The 21,147-nt window shown below is 40.1% G+C and overlaps 1 protein-coding gene across 4 annotated transcripts in view; it reads left to right on the top strand.

The window, feature by feature from the left end:
* The window catches only part of tmem117 (transmembrane protein 117), a 370,721-nt gene that overhangs the window by 23,631 nt on the left and 325,943 nt on the right, over window positions 1-21,147 (top strand). For all 4 annotated transcript variants that reach the window (XM_062982502.1, XM_062982504.1, XM_062982501.1 and 1 more), the window contains one exon: window positions 2,330-2,624. In XM_062982502.1, coding sequence (XP_062838572.1) covers window positions 2,348-2,624 — 277 coding nt within the window. In that variant the 5' untranslated portion in view covers window positions 2,330-2,347. The remainder of the gene's footprint in view (window positions 1-2,329; window positions 2,625-21,147) is intronic.

The following is a 21,147-nucleotide window of genomic DNA, read 5'->3' on the forward strand; positions in this document are numbered from 1 at the left end:
GAAAATTCCAGCAACTGTAGGTTTTCTAGTCACATTCCTTCTTAACAGGAACACAAGCAGTTTTATTCCTAATAGATGAAAATATGCTTAGTTAGCAGATTCCAATCAATTTGTGTAAGGCAGTGCTTTGCAACCTGTCAGATGTGGTTGGCTTTCTGCCCTTTCTGAAGGAGTTTATCTAAATATGTCTCTACCCAGTGACTGAGGTCTGCTTTGTGTCCTCCCCCCCCCCCCCACATATGAGTAAGGGGTAAAGGGCCTTCACTTTTGTGGCACCCTGGTTATGGGTTTAATTGTTTAGAATTATTTGATTCTTAGATAATGTGTTTTTAGATTATTTATTTATTTATTTATTTACAGTATTTATATTCCGCCCTTCTCACCCCAAAGGGGACTCAGGGCAGATCACAATGTACACATACAAGGCAAACATTCGATGCCACATGAACATAGAGACAGACACAGAGACAGACACAGAGGCAATTTAATTTTCTTCAGCTTCCAACTTCCTGAGGGGATGCTCGATTCCGGCCACAGGGGGAGCAGCTGCTTCATCATCCACTGTGATGCCGACTTCCTCATTCCTTTCTGCATGCTGGTGACAATTTTATGGTGTCATAAATTTTAGTTAAATTAGCCTCCCCACATAGTGGTACCTAAATTTCCTACTTGATAGATGCAACTATCTTTCAGGTTGCTTAGGTCAACAACAAGTAGGGGCTATTTTTTATTTTAATTGTCGGGTGCTCACTCCGACACGGGCTGGCCTCAAACTCATGACTTCTTGGTCATAGTGATTTATTGCAGCTGGCTACTAACCAGCCTGCGCCACAGCCTGGCCCCCATTACAGTTTCACATTTTACAATGTTTAAATTGATTTTACTGTATATTGCCCTGACATCCTTGGAGGCAATGCAGGATAGAAGCATTTTAATAACTCAGTCTGATTGAAATGTGTATCTGTTCTCTCTGATTTTTAGACAGGGTTCAAATAAACTATCTGGGGAGCTTATATAAAAAGTCTCTGATCATACAAGGATCTGACAGAAAATATTCTGTGATAAACAAAATGTGTCTAGATCTCCAAGATAAAATCAGAAAGGAACAGAAATTAAATCTGGGGCTTTTAAATCATTCTGGATGTGTATATGTGACTCACGATGATCCTATGAGTTAATGTCACCATAAGCCAGAAATGCCTTGGGCACATGGCATCAGCAACAACAACATTTAAATGGGAATTTTTTTTTTGTGTGGTTTGTTTCTGAATCAGTGATGGAGAACCATTGGTTTCATAAAAGACTTGTTCCAGGTGTTTAGGTACAATTCTGTGTAATTGGGGACTCTCCCTGAGTGCTTGGCCATGGGGACTTTTGTGATGTTCACTGAAAGGCATCAGTGAGCTTTCTGTCTGTTCTTGGAAGCTAAGCAAGTTGAATCTGGTTTGTACTTAGATGGAAGGCTGCTAATGAATGCCAGGTGCTGTAGACTATATTTCAGATGAAAGAACTGGCAAAAACACCTGAGTGTTTAATGCTCAAGGAAACCATGTGGAAGTCAACAGATGATTTGAAAGCACATACAGACTCATGTGCTTCATAAATATAAATAAATATCACCCCACCATTGGGCTAGGAGCCCCCGGTGGTGCAGCAGATTAAACCCTTGTGCCGGCAGGACTGATGACTTGAAGGTTGACTTGCTGACCTGAAGGTTGCCAGTTTGAATCCAACCCAGGGAGAGCACAGATGAGTTCCCTCTATCAGCTCCAGCTCCATGCAGGGACATGAGAAAAGCCTCTCACAAGGATGGTAAGAACATCAAAAACATCCGGGCGTCCCCTGGGCAACGTCCTTGCAGACAGCCAATTCTCTCACACCAGAAGTGACTTGCAGTTTCTCAAGTCACTCCTGATACAAAAGAAAAAGTATGAAACATAATTTCATGTTTAGACTTGGATCCTTTCTCCTAGATATCTCATTACATATTGTAAATATTTCAAAATTCAAAAAACAAAACAAAATAAACCTGCAATCCAAAATACTTCTGGTTCCAAACATTGCAGTTTCTCAAGTCGCTCCTGACACACACAAAAAAACAACCCATTGTGCTCTTCTCTTCTGTTGTCAATGTAGAAGACTTTGACTTGGGGATCTGCTAAGTCTGTTGCACACCACCATTTGGGGAGAAAGCAAGTTTATTCAAGGGGATAGTGGGATCTGGAGCTCTTCTAAAGAAAAAAGGAAATCGGGATTTGGGATGTGTAAGCACAAAACCTTAGCAATATGTATAACCTAACATCTGTACGTGTTTTGTTTTTTCATGCAGGGGCTGGCGTGTGACAGGATGGGCAAAGACTTCCGCTACTACTTCCAGCACCCCTGGTCTCGCTTGATTGTGGCCTACCTGGTGATCTTCTTTAACTTTTTAATATTTGCCGAAGATCCAGTATCGCACAGCCAGACGGAAGCAAATGTCATTGTTGTTGGGAACTGCTTTTCTTTTGTATCAAATAAATATCCCGAGGGAGGAGGCTGGAGGTTTGTGAAAGTATTTCTGTGGCTACTTGCCATCCTCACAGGACTGATTGCTGGCAAGTTCCTCTTCCATCAGCGTTTATTTGGTGAGTTCTTCCATGTCGCTAAAAGCTTTTCTCACTCTTTCTCTCTGTGATGTTACCGCTTGATGCTTTCAGGAGGAAAATGCTGCACAGCGAGGCTAATGAGGATGGCAGAATTGGATGTGCTATACAGCAGAGAAGAATCTGCCTTGAAAACAGATGTCTCAGTTAGACCATCAATCTTAATGCTTCCAAGCCAAATTTGGTCTTAAAAAACAGCAAAGACAGATCTGTTTAGTCTAATGAGGAGGGCATTAACTTTCCTCACTCAAGATATGCTTCATGGCACTTTCTCATTCCAGGTTTGATGTAAGGGTGACATATTTCTGAAAAGCAACAGGTTCGTTTTCTATAATTCTCTCTTATGATGCAGCATGGTTATTTGCATTTACACAGCTGGGGTAGGAGCGGGTGGATGAATCCAAATTTAGACTACAGCTGCCTGAATCCTCTAACCATACTGCTGTGAGATTCTGGAAGCTGTAATTCCCCCCCCCCAAAAAAAGGGGGGGGGTGGAATTTCAAGGCTCTGCGTAATGTACCATAATATATATTTTATTGTAAGCCTACAGAGAAGATGGCATAGTGGCCCTCACAGATTTTTTTTGAAGTTGGCATGCTTTGCTGTATATGAACCTTGGGACCTTTTCACTAAACTGTTTGATGCTCACATCACATTATCTAGACCAGTGGCTCTCAACCTGTGGGACCCCAGGTCTTTTGGCTTACAACTCCCAGAAACCCCAGCTAGTTTACCAACTGTAAGGATTTCTGGGAGTTGAAGGCCAAAACATCTGAGGACCCACAGGTTGAGCACCACTGATCTAGAGAGCTACAGTTTTAAGCAAATTCCTAAATTAGAATTACATGTGCCAAAATAGTTTCCAGTGTAAGACTGGATAGAAATACAATCTGGGATTTACAGGCTGATCTGCTGTCTTGTAGTAGGCTAGCAAGGATTTCTGACTTGTAGCTGTTGAGCAAGAACAAAAATGACCTTTCCTATTTCAGTTCCTGCTGCTGAAGTGAACAGAGTTAGATTAAAATCAGAATGGCCCATTGTGTGCTGGAAAAAGTCCTACACCCAAAATATGTGCAGAGACATTCTGAATATATCTGTACTAGACTATTATAGCAGTTTCATTCCCCTTTTTATGGTCATGGCTCCATCCTATGAAATCTTGGAATGTGTAGTTTGTTAAGGATCTTATTGCAGGGGATTCCTAGACCACTCTCATGGAAAACAACAGTTCTTAAAATCAACATGCCAAATTACGAGTCTTAGCTGGAACCATGACAGTTAAAAGGGAAATGAAACTGCTGCAGACAGTGTTGGTACTCTATTGATCCCGTAGTTGCAAATAGTTTTCATCTGACTTTGGTTGGTTGATCTTTGGTCTGTAGTAAAAAACAGTAGAGTTGATAAATTTGAAATCTGTCCTGCTTGAAAGCTTACACTGTGATCAATGTATTACTCCTCTGAAATCACAGGTAAGTTATTCTTTTAAGGTGAATGCGCTCAGTTCTAAATATAAATCAGACTAATCCAGTTCACACTGTTTCCCCAAATAACAGAAAGCTGGTGCAGTGTAGGAGTTTTAGACTAAGGGTCTAGAATACAGGATCTTGGAATACTGCTTAGCAATAGAAACTCACTGGGTGATCTTGTCGATGTCATACTGTGTCAAAGAGGAAGGCAACAGCAAACCTTCTCTGAAGAAATCAAGCTAAGAAAACTCTGCAATAGGTTTGTCTTGGGGTTGCCATAACCCAGTAATGATTGTTGACCCAACAATTTTTTTGGAAAACGGCGTGGAATATATCTGTTAGAGAATGCTAAACACTGAGTAATAAATGAAATAACGCTACAGCAAAGAGTGTCTGAAAGAATCTGCTAAGTGAATAGTTTATGTTTTAGGTATCATCTGTTAGTGGCTGGCGATTTCTGTGTCAGTGGATGACAAATCTACTTTAAAAAATTGTTTATACCTCTCCCCCTCTCCCCGAAGGGACTTGGGGTGGCTTACAGCAAGCAACAATTCAAAAATAGTATAAACAATAAAGGTTTTAGTCCAGACATTACATGCATTTTCCAAACTGCTTACTCTTTGGAACCAAATAGGATCAGCATCCTGCATAGCTCCTTTAAAATTCAACTGGAAATGGGGGTGGAAGGCAGAGTCTCCACTCCAGTGATAAGGCATCCACCATGTGCCGGTGGCAACATCCTGAGCTTCATGCTGTATTGCAAGAACTAAATGTAGAAACAGCAAATGGCATCTCCTCCTCCTCCCTGTCAAGCTGCATAATATCCATGACCAAGTTATTATAGTCCCCTGGGCAGAAAATCTCACAAGTCCTTTTCTCTTTTCCAGGCTTGAAAATGCAAAAGTATTAAACTAAACTCACATATCTGTTGTCTTTTCACGATGCCCCAAATGAGATCCTGAGACAGCCACCTCACTCTGCCTAATTCATCTGTCTTGGCTTTCTGTTCAGCATGGCAGATAAACAAGCATGGATGTGGGAACATATCCCTAACAAAACATAGGTATATCTTTGCCTCTGTCACCACTCTTGATGGTGGGAAGCAGACTGGAAAAAATCCTCTTCCAAATCACGACATAGCTAGGAGGCTTGTTGCCTGATTTTGTGCTCACTTATTCCTTCAGCCTGACAAAGTTTTTGTGAGGATTAAATCAGAGAAAAGGACTGTCGGTGCTTCTGCTCTTGGAATTAGGATGAGATTTTTTTTTAAAAGTAAACTATATTGGCTGGTCATAGCAAGAGTAGACCCAATGAGTGGAATTTGCACAAATATTGACTTACATTCATCAGCAGAGTTTTTTTTAATCTAATTGAGATTGGTAATTGTGCTTTGTCTTGTACTAGGTTTTACTACCAATTTAGGCTTCTACTAGATGCTGTTGTTGTGTGCTTCAGGTTGTTTCTGACCTAAGTCGACCCCATCACATGGTTTCTTGGCAAGATTTGTTCAGCATTGCCTTCCTCTGAGGGTGACAGAGTATGACTTGCCTGAAGTCAACCCATGAGTTTCATAGCTGAGCAGGGATTTGAACCCTCATCATCTCCAGAGTCCAATGTACAAATCATCACATCATACTGGCTAATAATGTCTGATTATTAGCAGTAAACCAAAAACAGTGTGCTTATGATCAATTTATTCAGTAGAATGTAGAATCGGTTGACTTTTCGCTTACTAAAATGTGTCAATATATTGTAAAATTCTGTTCATTATAACATTGATGAATCATTTTATCGTAAATGTTCCGTATTAAGAGAGATTACTTAACCAGTATTGTTCTATTCTGCAACATAAATAAAGATCACAAATTCTGATAGGAATATCTTATCCCCCAAATATCCCCTGTACTCATGTCTGCTTGTTGAGCTGAAAATTTACATAATTTTCTCTGAACAAGCACTGGCAGACGTGCATCCAGGCTATGTTAATCCTCCCCAAACACTTTATTGCCTTGTCCTTTTTCGATTTTGAAAGTGACATATGAGAGTCCAGGGATAGCTGAGTACACTGGGTGTGTTTATAACCTCTGAGTAGGCAATGCTGAAATCAAATCTTCTACACCAGACTTGTGAATCAAGCTTTATTTATCCTGTTATCTGTTGGGGGAAGGTGTTCTGTACCAGAGCTTGAAAAAACTCCTGCTCAGTCTGCATGTGTCAGCTCCTTTCAAATTCAAGGCATAATCCAGAAAGCGGTAGATTCACAACTCCACAGACATGCTGATTCTTGGTCTCATTGGTTTGAACAACATTTTATGGGTCCCTGACCATCTGCCAGCTTGGGTGTTGGACTAGAGCAGTGGTTCTCAACCTGTGGGTTCCCAAGTGTTTTGGCCTACAACTCCCAGAAATCCCAGCCAGTTTACCAGCTGTTAAGATTTTTGGAAGTTGAAGACCAACATCTGGGGACCCACGGGTTGAGAACCACTGGACTTGAGTTATAGGAGATGAGTGTTTGAATCCCCACTTAGCCACTCTATGTCCTTGGGGAAGTCACACTCTCTCAACCTTGGAGGACAACAATGGAAACCCTCTGAATAAATCTTACAAAGAAAGCTCCATAATTTACCATAAGTTCACAAAAACAAGAAATGAGATTTCAAGCCCTCTGGTATTAGGAATGATTTTCAGACCACTAATGTCTTGAGTCTAGCCTTTCACTAATTATACCTACATATGTAAATATACCAATAAGTAATATGATTGCCAATAAAATTGTACTACTGAATGCATGTGTATGTGAATTAGATCTAGATGGGCCCAAGCAATTTTAGACAAGGTCTGGAGTTTTCTCTCTCTGTTATGAAAACAATAGATGACTGGCACTGAGACTGAAAGATCACAAAGAGGTCTATACTGGAAATGCTATGTCACTGTGGGCCGTATGATGTTGGAATAGGAATCTACCAGAGTAGTAGTGCTGGAAGCCCATTCTGTGTTTATTTTATAGATTGCTGTTGATGCTGCTGTGTGCCTTCAAGTAATTTCAGACGGGCAAGATTTGTTCAGAGGCGATTTCCCCTTTACTCTCTGAGGTTGAGAGCGTGTGATTTGTTTGAAACTAATAGAGTTGTATTGGACCTTCCTTTGTACTGTAATTGGGTTCACTTCACTTCCCACAAATAGGAAAACTGCTGTTTGAGCATGTTCTAAGAAAAAACTAATATCTGTGACCTTGAGGATATTATTACCCCCTTAAGCCTTAGATTTATGTCTTCATATTTTACTTGAAAGAAATACTCATAAACACCCTTTTTTCTGGAGATAATATTTTTATTTCTCCATCCTGCTCAGTTTAATAACGTTTCCCCCCCCAAAAGTCTTCAACTTTTTACAGTAGTTTCATTCTCCCAAACATTAATTTTGGTTGAAATGTTATGACTAGCCTAAGGTCACTCTGCAAGCTCTGTGAAAATGATGGATTTGAATCAATTTTGGTTTTGTCAAAGCCAGTCTTTGTTATCAATAGACCAAATAAAGCCTCAATTTTGCATTCTTCCCAAAGTTTGAAAAGGTTACTTTTTTGAACTATAACTCCCAGAGCATTAGAGCCAGCATTGGCAGTGGCTGCACTGGTTGGGCAGCTCAGGAAGTTAGAGTCCAAAGAAGTAACTTTTCCAAGGTTCATTTCTTCTCTTTACCATGCAGTTAGCCTGTAAGTGAGGCAGAACTATTTATTTTGCTTATGTTACCTATCAAATGGTAACAGTAATATTTCTGTACAAATAAAGAGTAAAAATTTCATTTCTGTTTCATCTCTGAGGTAAACAGGAATTTGATGATCAGATTTTACATAATATGTAGATTCCTTAGCAGAGGTTCATTTTTCTTTTCCATCCGTTACTTTTTGAAAGTGTATGTTTTCTAGTTTTTACCATTGCAGTGAATGCTTCCTCTGGTTCAAGATAGTACTTTTGTGCCAGAATTTCAGAAGAAGCTGCTGCAACATTGCAGCATTTTTGCTGAAGTGCTACCTTATCCCCAGGAAGCAAGATTAGAAAAAATGTCAACAAAGGTGAAGAAATGCTTAAACAAGACTTTTCTTCACCTTGGCTGACTAATTTGCTATCACATCCTTTTCTTTCACGTACAGGTTAAGTATCCTTTATCTGAAAAGCTTGGGATCAGAAGTGTTTTGGTATTTGAATTTTTCACATTTTGCAGTACTTCTATTTGCATATATGTAAATAGAAATGGGACCCAAGTCTAAACCCAGAATGCATTGACTGTATACACATGAACTGAAGGTAATTTTATGCAATACTTTACTGCATGAAACAAAGTTTCTGTACACTGAACCATTAGGCGTCACTATCTCACCCACCCATGGATTTTTGAGTACAGTAGAGTCTCACTTATCCAACACTCACTTATCCAACGTTCTGGATTACATTGTAGTCAATGTTTTCAATACATCGTGATATTTTGGTGCTAAATTCGTAAATACAGTAATTACTACATAGCATTACTGCGTATTGAACTACTTTTTCTGTCAAATTTGTTGTATAACATGATGTTTTGGTGCTTAATTTGTAAAATCATAACCTAATTTGATGTTTAATAGGCTTTTCCTTAATCCCTCCTTATTATCCAACATATTCGCTAATCCAATGTTCTGCCAGCCCATTTATGTTGGATAAGTGAGACTCTACTGTATTTTGAATTTTGGAATGCTGGATAAGGATGCTCAACCTATATAAGAGCCACCTCCCCAAACAATTCTCTTTCTCTTCCTCTCTGGTAATATTCCATAATTGGGTAGCATTTTAGAAGGTAACCATGTCTTAACATAACCAAAAAATGTTGTGATGTCTTCATTTCAGGCCTATTCCTTGGGGTTATTTGGGGCACCAATTTAGAAAATTGCATAGGATAGAGTGCCTCAGCTCTAGTTTCTTAGTTATGGTTTTCTATGGGTGAGCAGATGGCAACTGGTAGATTGCATGTGCTCTGTATCTCAAAAAGTAGAGCTTATAGGGAAAAACTGTTGCAATTTTTGGAATTGTATTACAGCCAATGCTGGATGGGGTTACACTCTCCCTTTTTTTTCATGTCAGGAGCAACCTGAGTCGCTTCTGGTGTGAGAGAATTGGCCGTCTGCAAGGACGTTGCCCAGGGGACGGCCGGATGTTTTGATGTTTTTACCATCCTTGTGGGAGGCTTCTCTCATGTCCCCGCATGGAGCTGGAGCTGATAGAGGGAGCTCATCCGCGCTCTCCCCGGGTGAGATTCGAACCTGGCAGGTTTCAGGTCAACAACCCAACCTTCAAGTTACAAGGCTTTAACCCACTACTCCACTGGGTGCTCCCTGAAGACACAGGTTTGCAGCTTGGGAGTTCTCCTGGATTCATCACTGAGCTTGGAACTCGAGGTCTCAGCAGTGGCCAGGGGAGCTTTTGCATAATTAAAACTTGTGTGCCAGATGCACCTGTACCTTGGGAATCCAGACTTGGCCATGGTAGTCCATGCTCTTTTTACATCTCTAATTGACTACTACAACACGTTCTACGTGGGGTTACTTTTAAAGACTGTTCGGAAGCTTCAAATGGTCCAACGAGCAGCAGCCAGATTAATTACCGGAGCAGTGTACAAGAAGCACAACTCCACTGGCTGCCAGTCTGCTACCGAGCACAATTCATAGTGCTGGCTTTAGCTTATAAAGCCCTAAATGGTTCTGGCCCAGTTTACCTGTCAGAAATTAAGATCTTCTGGAAAGGCCCTACTTTTGGTCCCACCCCATTCGCAAGTGCGACTGGTGTGGACAAGAGACAGGGCCTTCTCAGTGGTGGCCCTTTGGTTGTGGGACTCCCTCTCCAGCGACATTAGATCAGTTCCTTCCTTCCTGACCTTTAGACAGAAATTAAAAACTTGGCTATGGGACCAGGATTTTGCAGAGTAATTCAGTGCATTAAGTGGATTTGAAAGAAGTGCAGTCACAATAGGAACGGCTCCTGGACTATGACTTTGGATTTGTGTGGTTTTAATAATTTGTTTTTAATGCATAGATTTTTTTTAACTTTCATGCTTATTATATGCTTATTGTTTTTACATGTTTGTTTATACGGCATTTAATTATTGCTGATTTGTAAGCTGCTCTGAGTCTTTTGAAGTGAGAAGGGCAGGGTATAAATATAGTAAATAAATCAATAAATAAATTGGCAGGTCAGATATACCCAGAAACAGGTCTAACATTTGAGTCACCAAACATATGTTGGCCAGTGTAATCCCTGCGATGCCAGAACATAGCCAGTATATTAGCAAAAAGCACTGAATCATTTGGGCAGCTATGTGCTGAACATCATCCCTTGATGTTAAAAAATAAACAGTCTTTGTTAAAAGTTTTTATGCGGAACCCACAATTATGTGGAAATGGGTGGGACCACTATCCAGCCTTTCTCGCTCTGTTTATGAAACAGTACAGTTGGCCACACTGAGACAAAGCAAGTCTTCCACAGTACGTGGAATAATTGTTTTGTACAAATAGGTGCAACTGTTGAATGTGCAAATACACTTATGCAGGTAAGGCAGGTTTTCTAAAGTAGGGAGTTGTATGATGGGGGAAGGGGCCGCACAATGACATCTATTTTAGCGAACACCGGGTTTTCTGGGACATATTTGTTACACTCTAATTCACTACACTGGCATAACTAGGCTGGCATAGGCAGTTGCAGAAGGAGAAAGAAGGTTGTTGGAGCAGTTGCTGTCAAGTAAATGAGGCAAGAGAGAAATAGGCTGCTTGGAGCCAACACGTTTTTGTCTGCTTTCCCTTGCTGTTTACTGTGAGGGAAGGCAAAAACTGCAGCAGGCAAAGGAGTCAATGGCAGATGAAGGAAATGTTAGTGCATTTCATTCTCTTTAGTGAGCTACTCCAGTTGTCTTGTTGTGAATAACCTTTATATGTGGAGTTATATGCTTTTAGAAATTAATCCCCATTCAGATTTCTTGGTTACAAGATGCATTTTAATATGGATATTTTAGAAAAATGAATAAAACCAGGATTCAGGATTCTCAGCCTTGTCAACATGCCCACTGGTGGGTGTACCAGGCACATAATAATTTGGGATATGTTGAGAGGGAGAAATGTTACTCAAGCATACATATGAGTGTATTTTGTAATGCAATTTTTGAGAAAGGATACTCTTAAGTCTTCTGTTTCAAGATACCAGGCAGACTATACAGCCAAGAAAGGAAGGATTAGAATCCTATAAAAGGGAGAATTGTAGGGCAACATTTCAATAGCACTTTGAAAAGGAACTTTTCAGCTTACAATACCAAGAATGCCACAAGCCATTTAGAATTATGAGAGTCAATTTGAAATAAAGACTCAATCAGTCTGTGATGAAACCGATACGAGCAAGTGATGGAACAGCTGGAAATATTCTACTTTGCCATTCAAATGCAGTTGTTTATTGCAGTCTCCAGGAAGGTAAAGACTCTGAAAATGACATCCAGAAGCATTTGCATATGAGCTACTGCAACCTGCTGTCTCTTGAGTGTCCTGGTGTCGCTTGCAGTGTCATCTGGCATTTTTGGGAACAAGCCAGAGGTTGTGTACTGATTTCACTTTGAGAGGAGTTAAGATGGAATTGCCACTGACAATTATGATACAGTGTTGATCAAATTGGTTGTCCAATATGGAACAACTTGCAGGTGGGAATTTAAGGTCTACAACCACTTTATTCATACTGCCTTTAAGAAGTAATATTCTCATTCTCTGCGCGCTGACTCCTATACCCATGGGTCTTCCTGGTGGAAGTGAATTAGTTTCTTCCCTTGTTGATTCTGGGGTTTTTATCCTATCACTGCCTTGTCCCTTATCCCAGGTTAAACAAATTGCTCGGTTTTGATGAAGGGGAAGAGATAGTCCATGCAGCAAGGTGATTTTTTTTAAATCTTCTGCATTTTACAGAAATGTATGAAAGCAAGTAATTAAAATGTATATAGTTTCCCTCAGACCAACAGTGAGATTTCTCTCTCTCTCTCTCTCTCTCTCTCTCTCTCTCTCTCTCTTTTTCTTGTGTGTGTATGTGTTATGGCATTCTTCACTTGGGGATGAGTCAAGTCAGGATCCTTAGATGAGCCAAAGATCTGATTCAGTTTGGGACTGTTTCCTATTAATTTCACCTGGAATACTGTGTCCAGTTCTGGGCACCACAATTGAAGGGAGATGTTGACAGGTTGTAAAGTGTCCAGAGGAGGGCAACTAAAATGATCAAGGGTCTGGAGAACAAGCCATATGAGGAGCGGCTTAAAGAGCTGAGCATGTTTAGTCTGCAGAAGAGAAGGTTGAGAGGAGACATAATGGCCATGTATAAATATGTGAGGGGAAGTCATAGGGAGGAGGGAGAAAGCTTGTTTTCTTCTGCCCTGGAAGCTAGGATGCGGAACAATGGCTTCAAATTCCAGGAAAGGAGATTCCATCTGAACATTAGGGAGAACTTCCTAACTGTGAGAGCTGTTTGGAAGTGGAACTCTGCCCCAGAGTGTGGTGGAGGCTCCTTCTTTGGAGGCTTTTAAGCAGAGGCTGGATGGCCATCTGTCAGGGGTGCTTAGAATGTAATTTTCCTGCTTCTTGGCAGGGGGTTGGACTAGATGGCCCACGAGGTCTTTTCCAATTCTATGATTCTATGAACAGAATAAAATAAAGAATACCATCTAGTGAGGAAAATAAGTACATATACACTTTTCAGTGCAATTCCTCTCCCAGGGTTCAGGTCTTGAGAGCTCTTGCTACTTCTGGTGCATCTAACATCCATTTTATGTACTCCACACTGCCAGCAGGCAACTCTATTCAGATTAAGTGCACAGCAATGCTAAAAAAATAGTTGGCTGCACCTTCCTTTTTGTTATGGAACAGGTTTCTTGGAGCAAAAGGTAGAAATGTTGAGATGCATTTATTTAATGACTTCTGGCCTGAACCTGCATATCGCAAACTGGCCTTGTTAAGTTCAAGCATATTCCAAAAGGATAGCATGGAGAAGCTCTCACCGCACAGCTGTTTGGGTTCAGTTCAGGAGAAGAGGATGAGGGAGGGTCACAGATGGGAAAATGTATTTTTATTTATTTATTTCCAATATTTATATCCTGCCCTTCTCACCCAAAGGGACTCAGGGCAGGTAGGGATATCCCTGCCCATTGTTCTGAGTATGAAGAAGGGTGTTCAAGTGCCTGAGCTGGATTCCTGAGCCTGAGATATGGATGGTATTAGGCAATGTTTAAGAGTTAGAGGCAGTCTGACCAGGGAGGATGCCATTGCTCCTTGGCTGGAATCCTGGACACAGAACCTATGGGAGGAAGTGAAGCAAGGCTTAGTACTGTTTTCATGCCCTTTATCATGTTAGAAGCCTGAACAAATTTCAGGAAGGACATAGGATCTTCAACAGCTAGTCTCCATCAGCAGCACCTCCACCATTGACATTTATTTTAGTTCTTAAAAGTTCTTGATTGTCATTTCTCAACTTGCTAGGACTCCTAAGACAATATATAATAAAGAAAAGTATCATTTAAAAATAGATTGGAACACTTTAAGTTTTTTAAAAAGCATAGTTAAAATAGTCCCCAAAGCTAAGAGTGTATGAAACAATGCAGTTATGGTGATGTGCCAGAAGCACAGTAGGGATGACAACAGTCTGATTTCTCTTGGGAAAGGGTTCCATAATCCAGAAGGTGCTTCTCTTTGTATTGGGGCAGATGGGACACACAATGATTCCATTTTGGAAGCAAATTAGAACTCGGCACAATTGGAATGAGGATGTTGAAACATGAATATTGATCTGGCTACTGCAGTCTCTACTGCCTGCATACCTCAATATTGGAACTTTGTTATTTCCATGTCAATGAAGTAGGGAATGTCAACCAGTTCCATGTCACTGGTGTGCTCTGGATCTTCATTCAAACTGTAAAGAAGCTAATTGAAAGCACTGGACTTATTTTGGGAATGGGATTCAGCACCACGGACAAGTAGACATCATACCACTGTCATGGAGGCTATCAGCCTCTATGAATATGGTCAAAGATAGAAGCTGAAATACAATATCCCAGGAAGGACCAATTTTCACTGTCAGAGGGCTTTCTTCCATGGCATGTATGACCTACCGTAATTTTTCCTGATCTCCCTCCATTTGGGTTGAAGTCCAGTGATTCTCAGCTGGAATGGGGTTAGGGGAAAGGGGATCTATATCATTCATCCTTTGAATCTGAATGAGTTACTGTCATTGCTTTGGCCCCAGTCAGCTTGTTGAAAGTGTGTGCTGCAACTCAAAAACATCTGGAGGGAACAGTTTCTCACTCAAGGATTCCTGTTCATTCACCATAGTTGGAGAGCCCAATAAAATGCACAAACCACTTTAAACTTGACCTCATTAAAAGGCAGAGTATAACTCTAGAATACATTCAAAGCTTTGATCTAGTATCCAAGAATAACGAATCATCTTCTGTACATTACTTTGGGGCATGAAAGGATGAGTGGTACACATGTTTCCATTAAATTGGAACATTATACAGTTTGATTCAGAAGCAAGGTTATTTTTTTTTAGTTTGCAAATCTACATTGCCCTGCTCTTAATTTTTCTTATGAAGGTCTCCATCTTGTATTCTTACCACCAAGTAGTTTTCTTTCAGTTTTGGGTGATTAGCCTAAACATTTATACATGTATTGGGTCAAATGACATTTCTATGAAGGCAGGCAATGTATCTGTAATTATCCCTCCCTGATAACTTGATATTGCTTTGCACCTTGGCCTGGATCTTTTGACCCAAATCGGGATTTTAATATTATTGTCTATATTGACTTTTATGACTGTTTTTAATCATGTTGAAGTTTTACTGCTCAGTTTAATGTTTTATCTGATTTGTGCTGTCTTGTCTGGGCATGGCCCCATGTAAGCCGCCCCGAGTCCCTCCGGGGAGATGGGGCGGGATATAAGAATAAAATTATTATTATTATTATTATTATTATTATTATTATTATTATTATTATTATTATTATCTGGGGCCATTTATTTCAAACTAGCTGCTGTCAGTTCTGCAATATGAGCATTACAGTGATAAGTATTGGAGGTAGTGTGGGAGAAGCTCTCAGTATAATCTGTACATGGTGGCTTATATGTAAATACGCTTCTGATGAATCAAAATAAATCTGTTGTGAATACAATAGTTATGGGTATTAGAGCAAGAAGTAGCTGTGGGGAGAGAATGTAATCATTCCCTTTCAGTAAAAATTCTGTCATCTCCAATGAAATTTTCTTTCACGAATTACTTAGCACTGTAGTAACTTAATACTTCAGTTGAACATTTAAAAATACAGTTGGCATCCAAAGAAATAGGGCAGCAAAGTCCCCAAGGTAAAGCAAATACAGGCAATATAAAAGTTTTTAATATGAATAATTTTCAATGTTGCATTTTTTGCAATGCTAGAAATTTGGGGACCAAATTCAGGGAAAATTACAGTTCATCTACACCAGTGGTTCTCAACCTGTGGGTCCCCAAATGTTTTGGCATTCAACTCCCAGAAATCATAACAGCTGACAAACTGGCTGGCATTTCTGGGAGTTGTAGGACAAAACACCTGGGGACCCACAGGTTGAGAACCACTGATCTACACCCTTGCCTTGCCCCAGATTCCTATGAAATTTCATTAATTGACAGGGTTGGGAAAGAATACTTTGCTGAGGACAGATCTCTAAATCTCCCAGCCAGCATGGCACCACCTCCTACCTGGTATAATAACATTAGCACCTAGTATATTCTAAGGCAAATGCCTCAGGCCCTTCACTTGGGCACTGGGGTCCATGAATTTCCATTTTAATTTCTCACAATTGCACTCTTGAGCATTATGAGAAACTTAAATGGAAGATCCTTAGTGTCCACAAGGTGCTGCTGAGAAATACATTGGCAACCTTATGTGACTCAGGGTCACCATAATTCAGAAATGACTTCAAAGCACACAATAACAAAAAAGGGGGCACCAGATGTCATTTTGCCCAAGATTTAATATCACTTTGGGTATAATCTACTTTCCCAATAACATCATTTGCTATTTTGAGGAGCATTGGGAGGTGTAAAGTATATGTCTCGGTGGGTTCGCAGCAATGTCAGTTTTTTTAAAAAAACAAACAAAATAAAAACAAAAAGCAGTTTGCAAAAAGAAGATTGGGAAAACTGCCATCATTGCTTTACCTTGCATGCCTTTATGATAGGGGTGCTGGGCTGAAAACTGGAAAAGGATCTTGTATCTTTAATGATTTAATAGAAGAGGGAATTTTAGAAGTGGTTGCTTTTTATGCTACTAGGCAATAAGCAAAACCTGTTGTAAGTCCATATGCTGCTCAACCATTAAAGTTGCAAGAAATCTACATCAGTGTTCACCCTAGGACCCATATTTGACTGTGTGAAAAGTGCTTTGCTTTCCCAAATATTGGGAAGTGGGGGAGTGATCTCCTGGCTCAGAGGTGTGTGTGTTGCCTGGAGGAGCCCTTGCTTTGCTTTTTATCTGTAATCTTGAAAGAGGGTTTCATAATGATTTCAAATATGTTCGATAAGAGAAGACAACTATCTGAGAAGGATATCTCTACAATAGCTAGACACCACTTTTTATTATATGGAACTTTGAACATTCAGAGGCACTTTTAATTGATTATTTGTAATTCTTCCATTTCGGCTCCCATCCTCCCTCCCCATTGGCTATGCTGACTAAGGATGGTGGGAGAGGCAAACCAGGAATATCTAAATGGCTGCACATGCCCATTGAGTTCACCTTACACCAGTCTTCTATAGACAGGAAGACAGCAGCAGAGGAAGCAAATGTATGAATATAAATGCTTGCTCTCTTGGATGTATTACAAGATTGTGATTTTGGTGAGTTTATTTTCAATAGCTGAATGCTCACTTTGCATTTTTATCTCTTTCATGAATAGATGGGCATGACCTGGTTTCCAAATACAATGCAAGAGATAGCTAAGAGAGAGAACTCTTAATGATTCTTTGTCATTGTTAAGAAAGCCACTCGCTCTGATTTAAGAACTTCTTGGAGCAAAATAGATGGCCTAAATACTCTGAAGGCACTAAATTCCATCCAATCTTGGAAGCTAAAGCAGGGTTAGGATCACTGAATCATGGAATCAGAGTTGGAAGAGACCACATGGGCCATCTAGTCCAACCCCCTGCCATGCAGGAAAAGCACAATCAAGGCACCCCAGACAGATGGACATCCAGCCTCTGTTTAAAAGCCTCAAAGAAAGGAGTTTCCACTGCACTCTGAGACAGAATATTCCACTGCCAAACAACTCTTACCATCAAGTTCTTTCTAATGTTCAAGTGGAATCTCTTTTCTTATAATGTGAACCCATTGCCCCGGGTCCTAGTCTCTGGGGCAGCAGAAAATAAGCCTTTTCCCTCTTCCTTATGACATCTTTTCAAATATTTCAACATGGCTATCATATCTTCTCTCAACCTTCTCTTCTGTAGAAAGATTAGCTGAATGCTGACAGAAAGCTCTCTGCAATCATAAAACCTGCTTAAATGCACTTCTCCCCAGCTCTTTAAAATGCTCCTCATAGGGCATGGTCTTCAGACCTTTGATCAGTTTCATCGCCCTCCTTGTTCTAACTTGTCAATGTTCCTCTTCAATTGTGGTGCCCGGAATTGTGGTGCCCAGGTGAATCCAGGGTCAGATTTGGTTAATATTTGGATGGGAGACAGTCAATGAATACCAAAGGCTGTAGGCTATATTTTAAAGAAACGAACTGGCAAAATCACATCTGAGTATTTCTTGCCTGAGAAAACCCTATGAATATCATTGGGTCATCATAGTTTGACAAGTGACCTGATGTTACCCATGAACACCAAGGGCAAAATGTTTTGCCAATTTGCAAGGTTGCTACATATTTTAATGTAGTTTCCAAAGTATGTTTCCATCTTATGAATGGATCTAAACCCCTGGGTTTAAATTGCTCCTCATCTAATTCCATTGTCCAATGCTGTTTTGCCCGTTTTCATATCTAATCTTTTTTTGCACTAGATAGGAATGTCTGAAGAGGGCACCTAGGCAGATTCTGTTTTCTTGCAGTGGAGAAGTGCATTTAAGCAGGTTTTATGATTGCAGAGAGCTTTCTGTCAGCATTCAGCTAATCTTTCTGCTCAATATAGGAAGCTGGGAAGTGGAGCAGATGGCATGTTGAGGGGCTACATGGCCCTATGCCCATACTTTTCAAAATTTCATAGATAAAATCCATGACATACCTGCAACCAAGTTGCATATGGTTAAGACTGCAAAATAGGTGAGATAGGAGAAGTTGCAGCAGTTTGCATCTGCTTGAACCTATCAAGAAGGGCAAGACTATCTCCCTCCTGTTGAGTTAAATGGGCACAGGCTACTTTTGCACATACAATTCATTTTGCAGCAATTGAAGTAGGCTGAGGGCAAAGGGGGAAAGAAGAAAAAGACAAACGGAAAAAGTGAGACGACAGAGGATTAATTAGAATTGTCTGCCAAACTGAGACAACTGGAAGGTATGTATGTATGTCTCATCACTTCATGAGTTTCTTGTTCAGGCTTAATGCTTGAACACAACATAGTCAACAAGTCTTTCATGTTTCCAATGAAGTAGCATGAGATATTTGGGTCTTTGGGGACGTAATCTCTAAAATGTGCTCATGCCTTTAGCAGGATGCCTGTGACCAAATGCTTTAAATGCTGGCACAGTCATAAATACCTGAATTGAAAAGCAGCTGCTGCATGTGAATCATCACTTTCCAGCTGTGGCCTGTAGCCAAGTATCGAAAGTTGGTTTAAAAAATGAAACTTGGCACTGTGTGCCATGGATTCTGCAAATACTATTCTAAAAATAAATTGAAGAAACAGCTTCCAGAAGCTCCTTTTTATTTATTTATTTTTGCCATTTTAATAAAAACTGGAGGGGAAGAGATGCAAAGAGGGAAAATAGTGGGGGTTAATGGTACTTCTTTTACTCAGTCTGGAATGTTATAGGCACGCCTGTTGCTAGGATGAGGAATGATTGTCTCTGCAGATATTTTAGACGGCAGCTTCCAGGAAATGATTTAGCCAAAGTGGTCAAGGATAAGGGAATGTGGAAGCTGTAGTCCAGTGGTTCTCAACCTGTGGGTCCCCAGATGTTTATGCTTTCAATTCCCAGAAATCCTAACAGCTGGTAAACTGGCTTGGATTTCTGGGAGTTGTAGGCCAAAACACCTGGGGACCCACAGGTTGAGAACTACTGTAGTCCAAAACATTGAGGCCACATGTATCAAACTCAAGGCTTGTGGACCGAATCCAGCTTGCCATTTCATTTTACGGGGCCCTCCAGATACTGGACTCTTGTATTCCTCATTGTTAGACATCATGACTATAGTTGAAGGGAATTGTGATACAGTAACATCTGAAAGGCTGAAGTTTGTTCTGTTTAGTCAGGATAGTGTGGATTTGCTATAGATACAGACCTGTGGATATGATGCCAGACTTTAAAGTGTCCTTCAACCTTTCCCCAACCTCAGAGCCACAAGTGCCATTGGGTTGCAATTCCCATTATCCCCATGGTGGTTAATCAAATTTGGTGAGAGTTGTTATTCAATAACACCTGGGTAAAAACTACAAATACCGACCACTATGTAAAATATAATAATTGGATTCTCTGTCCACAGATTCAAGGCACCTTGAAGGGAAATATAAGGCTGATGTGTTCCTCAATGAAAATGAGTTTGACATCCTTGATCTAGGCAGTCTTTCCTGAAATTTGTTTTCCACATGTTTTGAACTTTTGCTCCCATAATTTCAGACTGTTGTTCAAGCTGTCGGGGCTTCTGGGAGCTGAAGCCAAAAACATCTGGAGAACCAAAGCTAGGGAATCAATGATCTAGAGGGTCAAAGATTCCTCATGCTATCTAATACTTAGTTTAAGAATAACCAATTGGGAAAGTTCTCTGTGTTAGTCCTGAAATTATGTTATTTACACATGGAAAGTTATCAGCAAATAAAACATTTTGCATGACATTAAAAATGCCCCCCAAAGGAAATATTCCTTGGTTGTTTCATTCTTAGTTAAATATGTATTTCATTTTTCTGCCAATTTGCTGAAGATGGCATACAGAGTCTTCATTTTCCTTACAGCGACCCTTTGTCACTCCTTCTCAGGCAGTGGTGAAGGAGCAGAACATTTTGTGAGTGGGATTTTAAAAAGCAACATAATTAAAATAATATTTTAAAAATTAAGGATTGGACAAAAGTCTCCCATTTAGCTTAATGTGGATTCAGGACCCAAATTAATCCCTCGTATGGGAGGCTGGTTTGGACCCTTCTTTGGTCTCTTTCTGATGGCTGACAAAGAATTATTTGTTCACCCAGACTCTTCGCTGTTAACTAGCTGCTGCAGAAGTGTAGTGCATTTGAGGTGTACAATATGTCCTTCACATCTACATGGAATACATTCCAGAACCTACTGGTGAAATAGCAAACTGTGGATAATAGCAAACCCTATTGGAATAAATAATTTCTATCAGAAGTTGCCATAGAGTTGCCCTGGATGACCTAGAAAATTCCTAGAGAGGTCCTCCAACATGATTTTATGGTATCTTCTGAGAGAAGCATATCATTGAATCACCTGGAGGACAAGAGAATGCCTAGGGAGGACATATTATTTTACAGGTAGGTGAAATCATAGGTTAAGGGGTTGTTGTGTATTGCATTTTTATTGTTGTTGTCACATTTTGACAGAGGTTTAAATAATTTTAAATAATTTTGTGAAGTATGCTTGATTTTTTTTACCTTTTGATTTTATACATTTTGTGAGCCTTTTGTGAGAAATGTAAGATATTCAATCAACAAAAAAACAAACTTAAATTGTTTCTTATGTTCAGACGTGAGTGGCTGTATGTACAGAATCACCATGTCTCTGTTCTGTACAGTGAAAATTGTTTGCAGATTGCCAGAGCTTCACCTCAGATTCCTCATTTTCCCTTGGATATTGCA

The sequence above is a fragment of the Anolis carolinensis genome, chromosome 5, assembly GCF_035594765.1.
Source record: "Anolis carolinensis isolate JA03-04 chromosome 5, rAnoCar3.1.pri, whole genome shotgun sequence".
NCBI classification, from domain to species: Eukaryota; Metazoa; Chordata; class Lepidosauria; order Squamata; family Dactyloidae; genus Anolis; species Anolis carolinensis.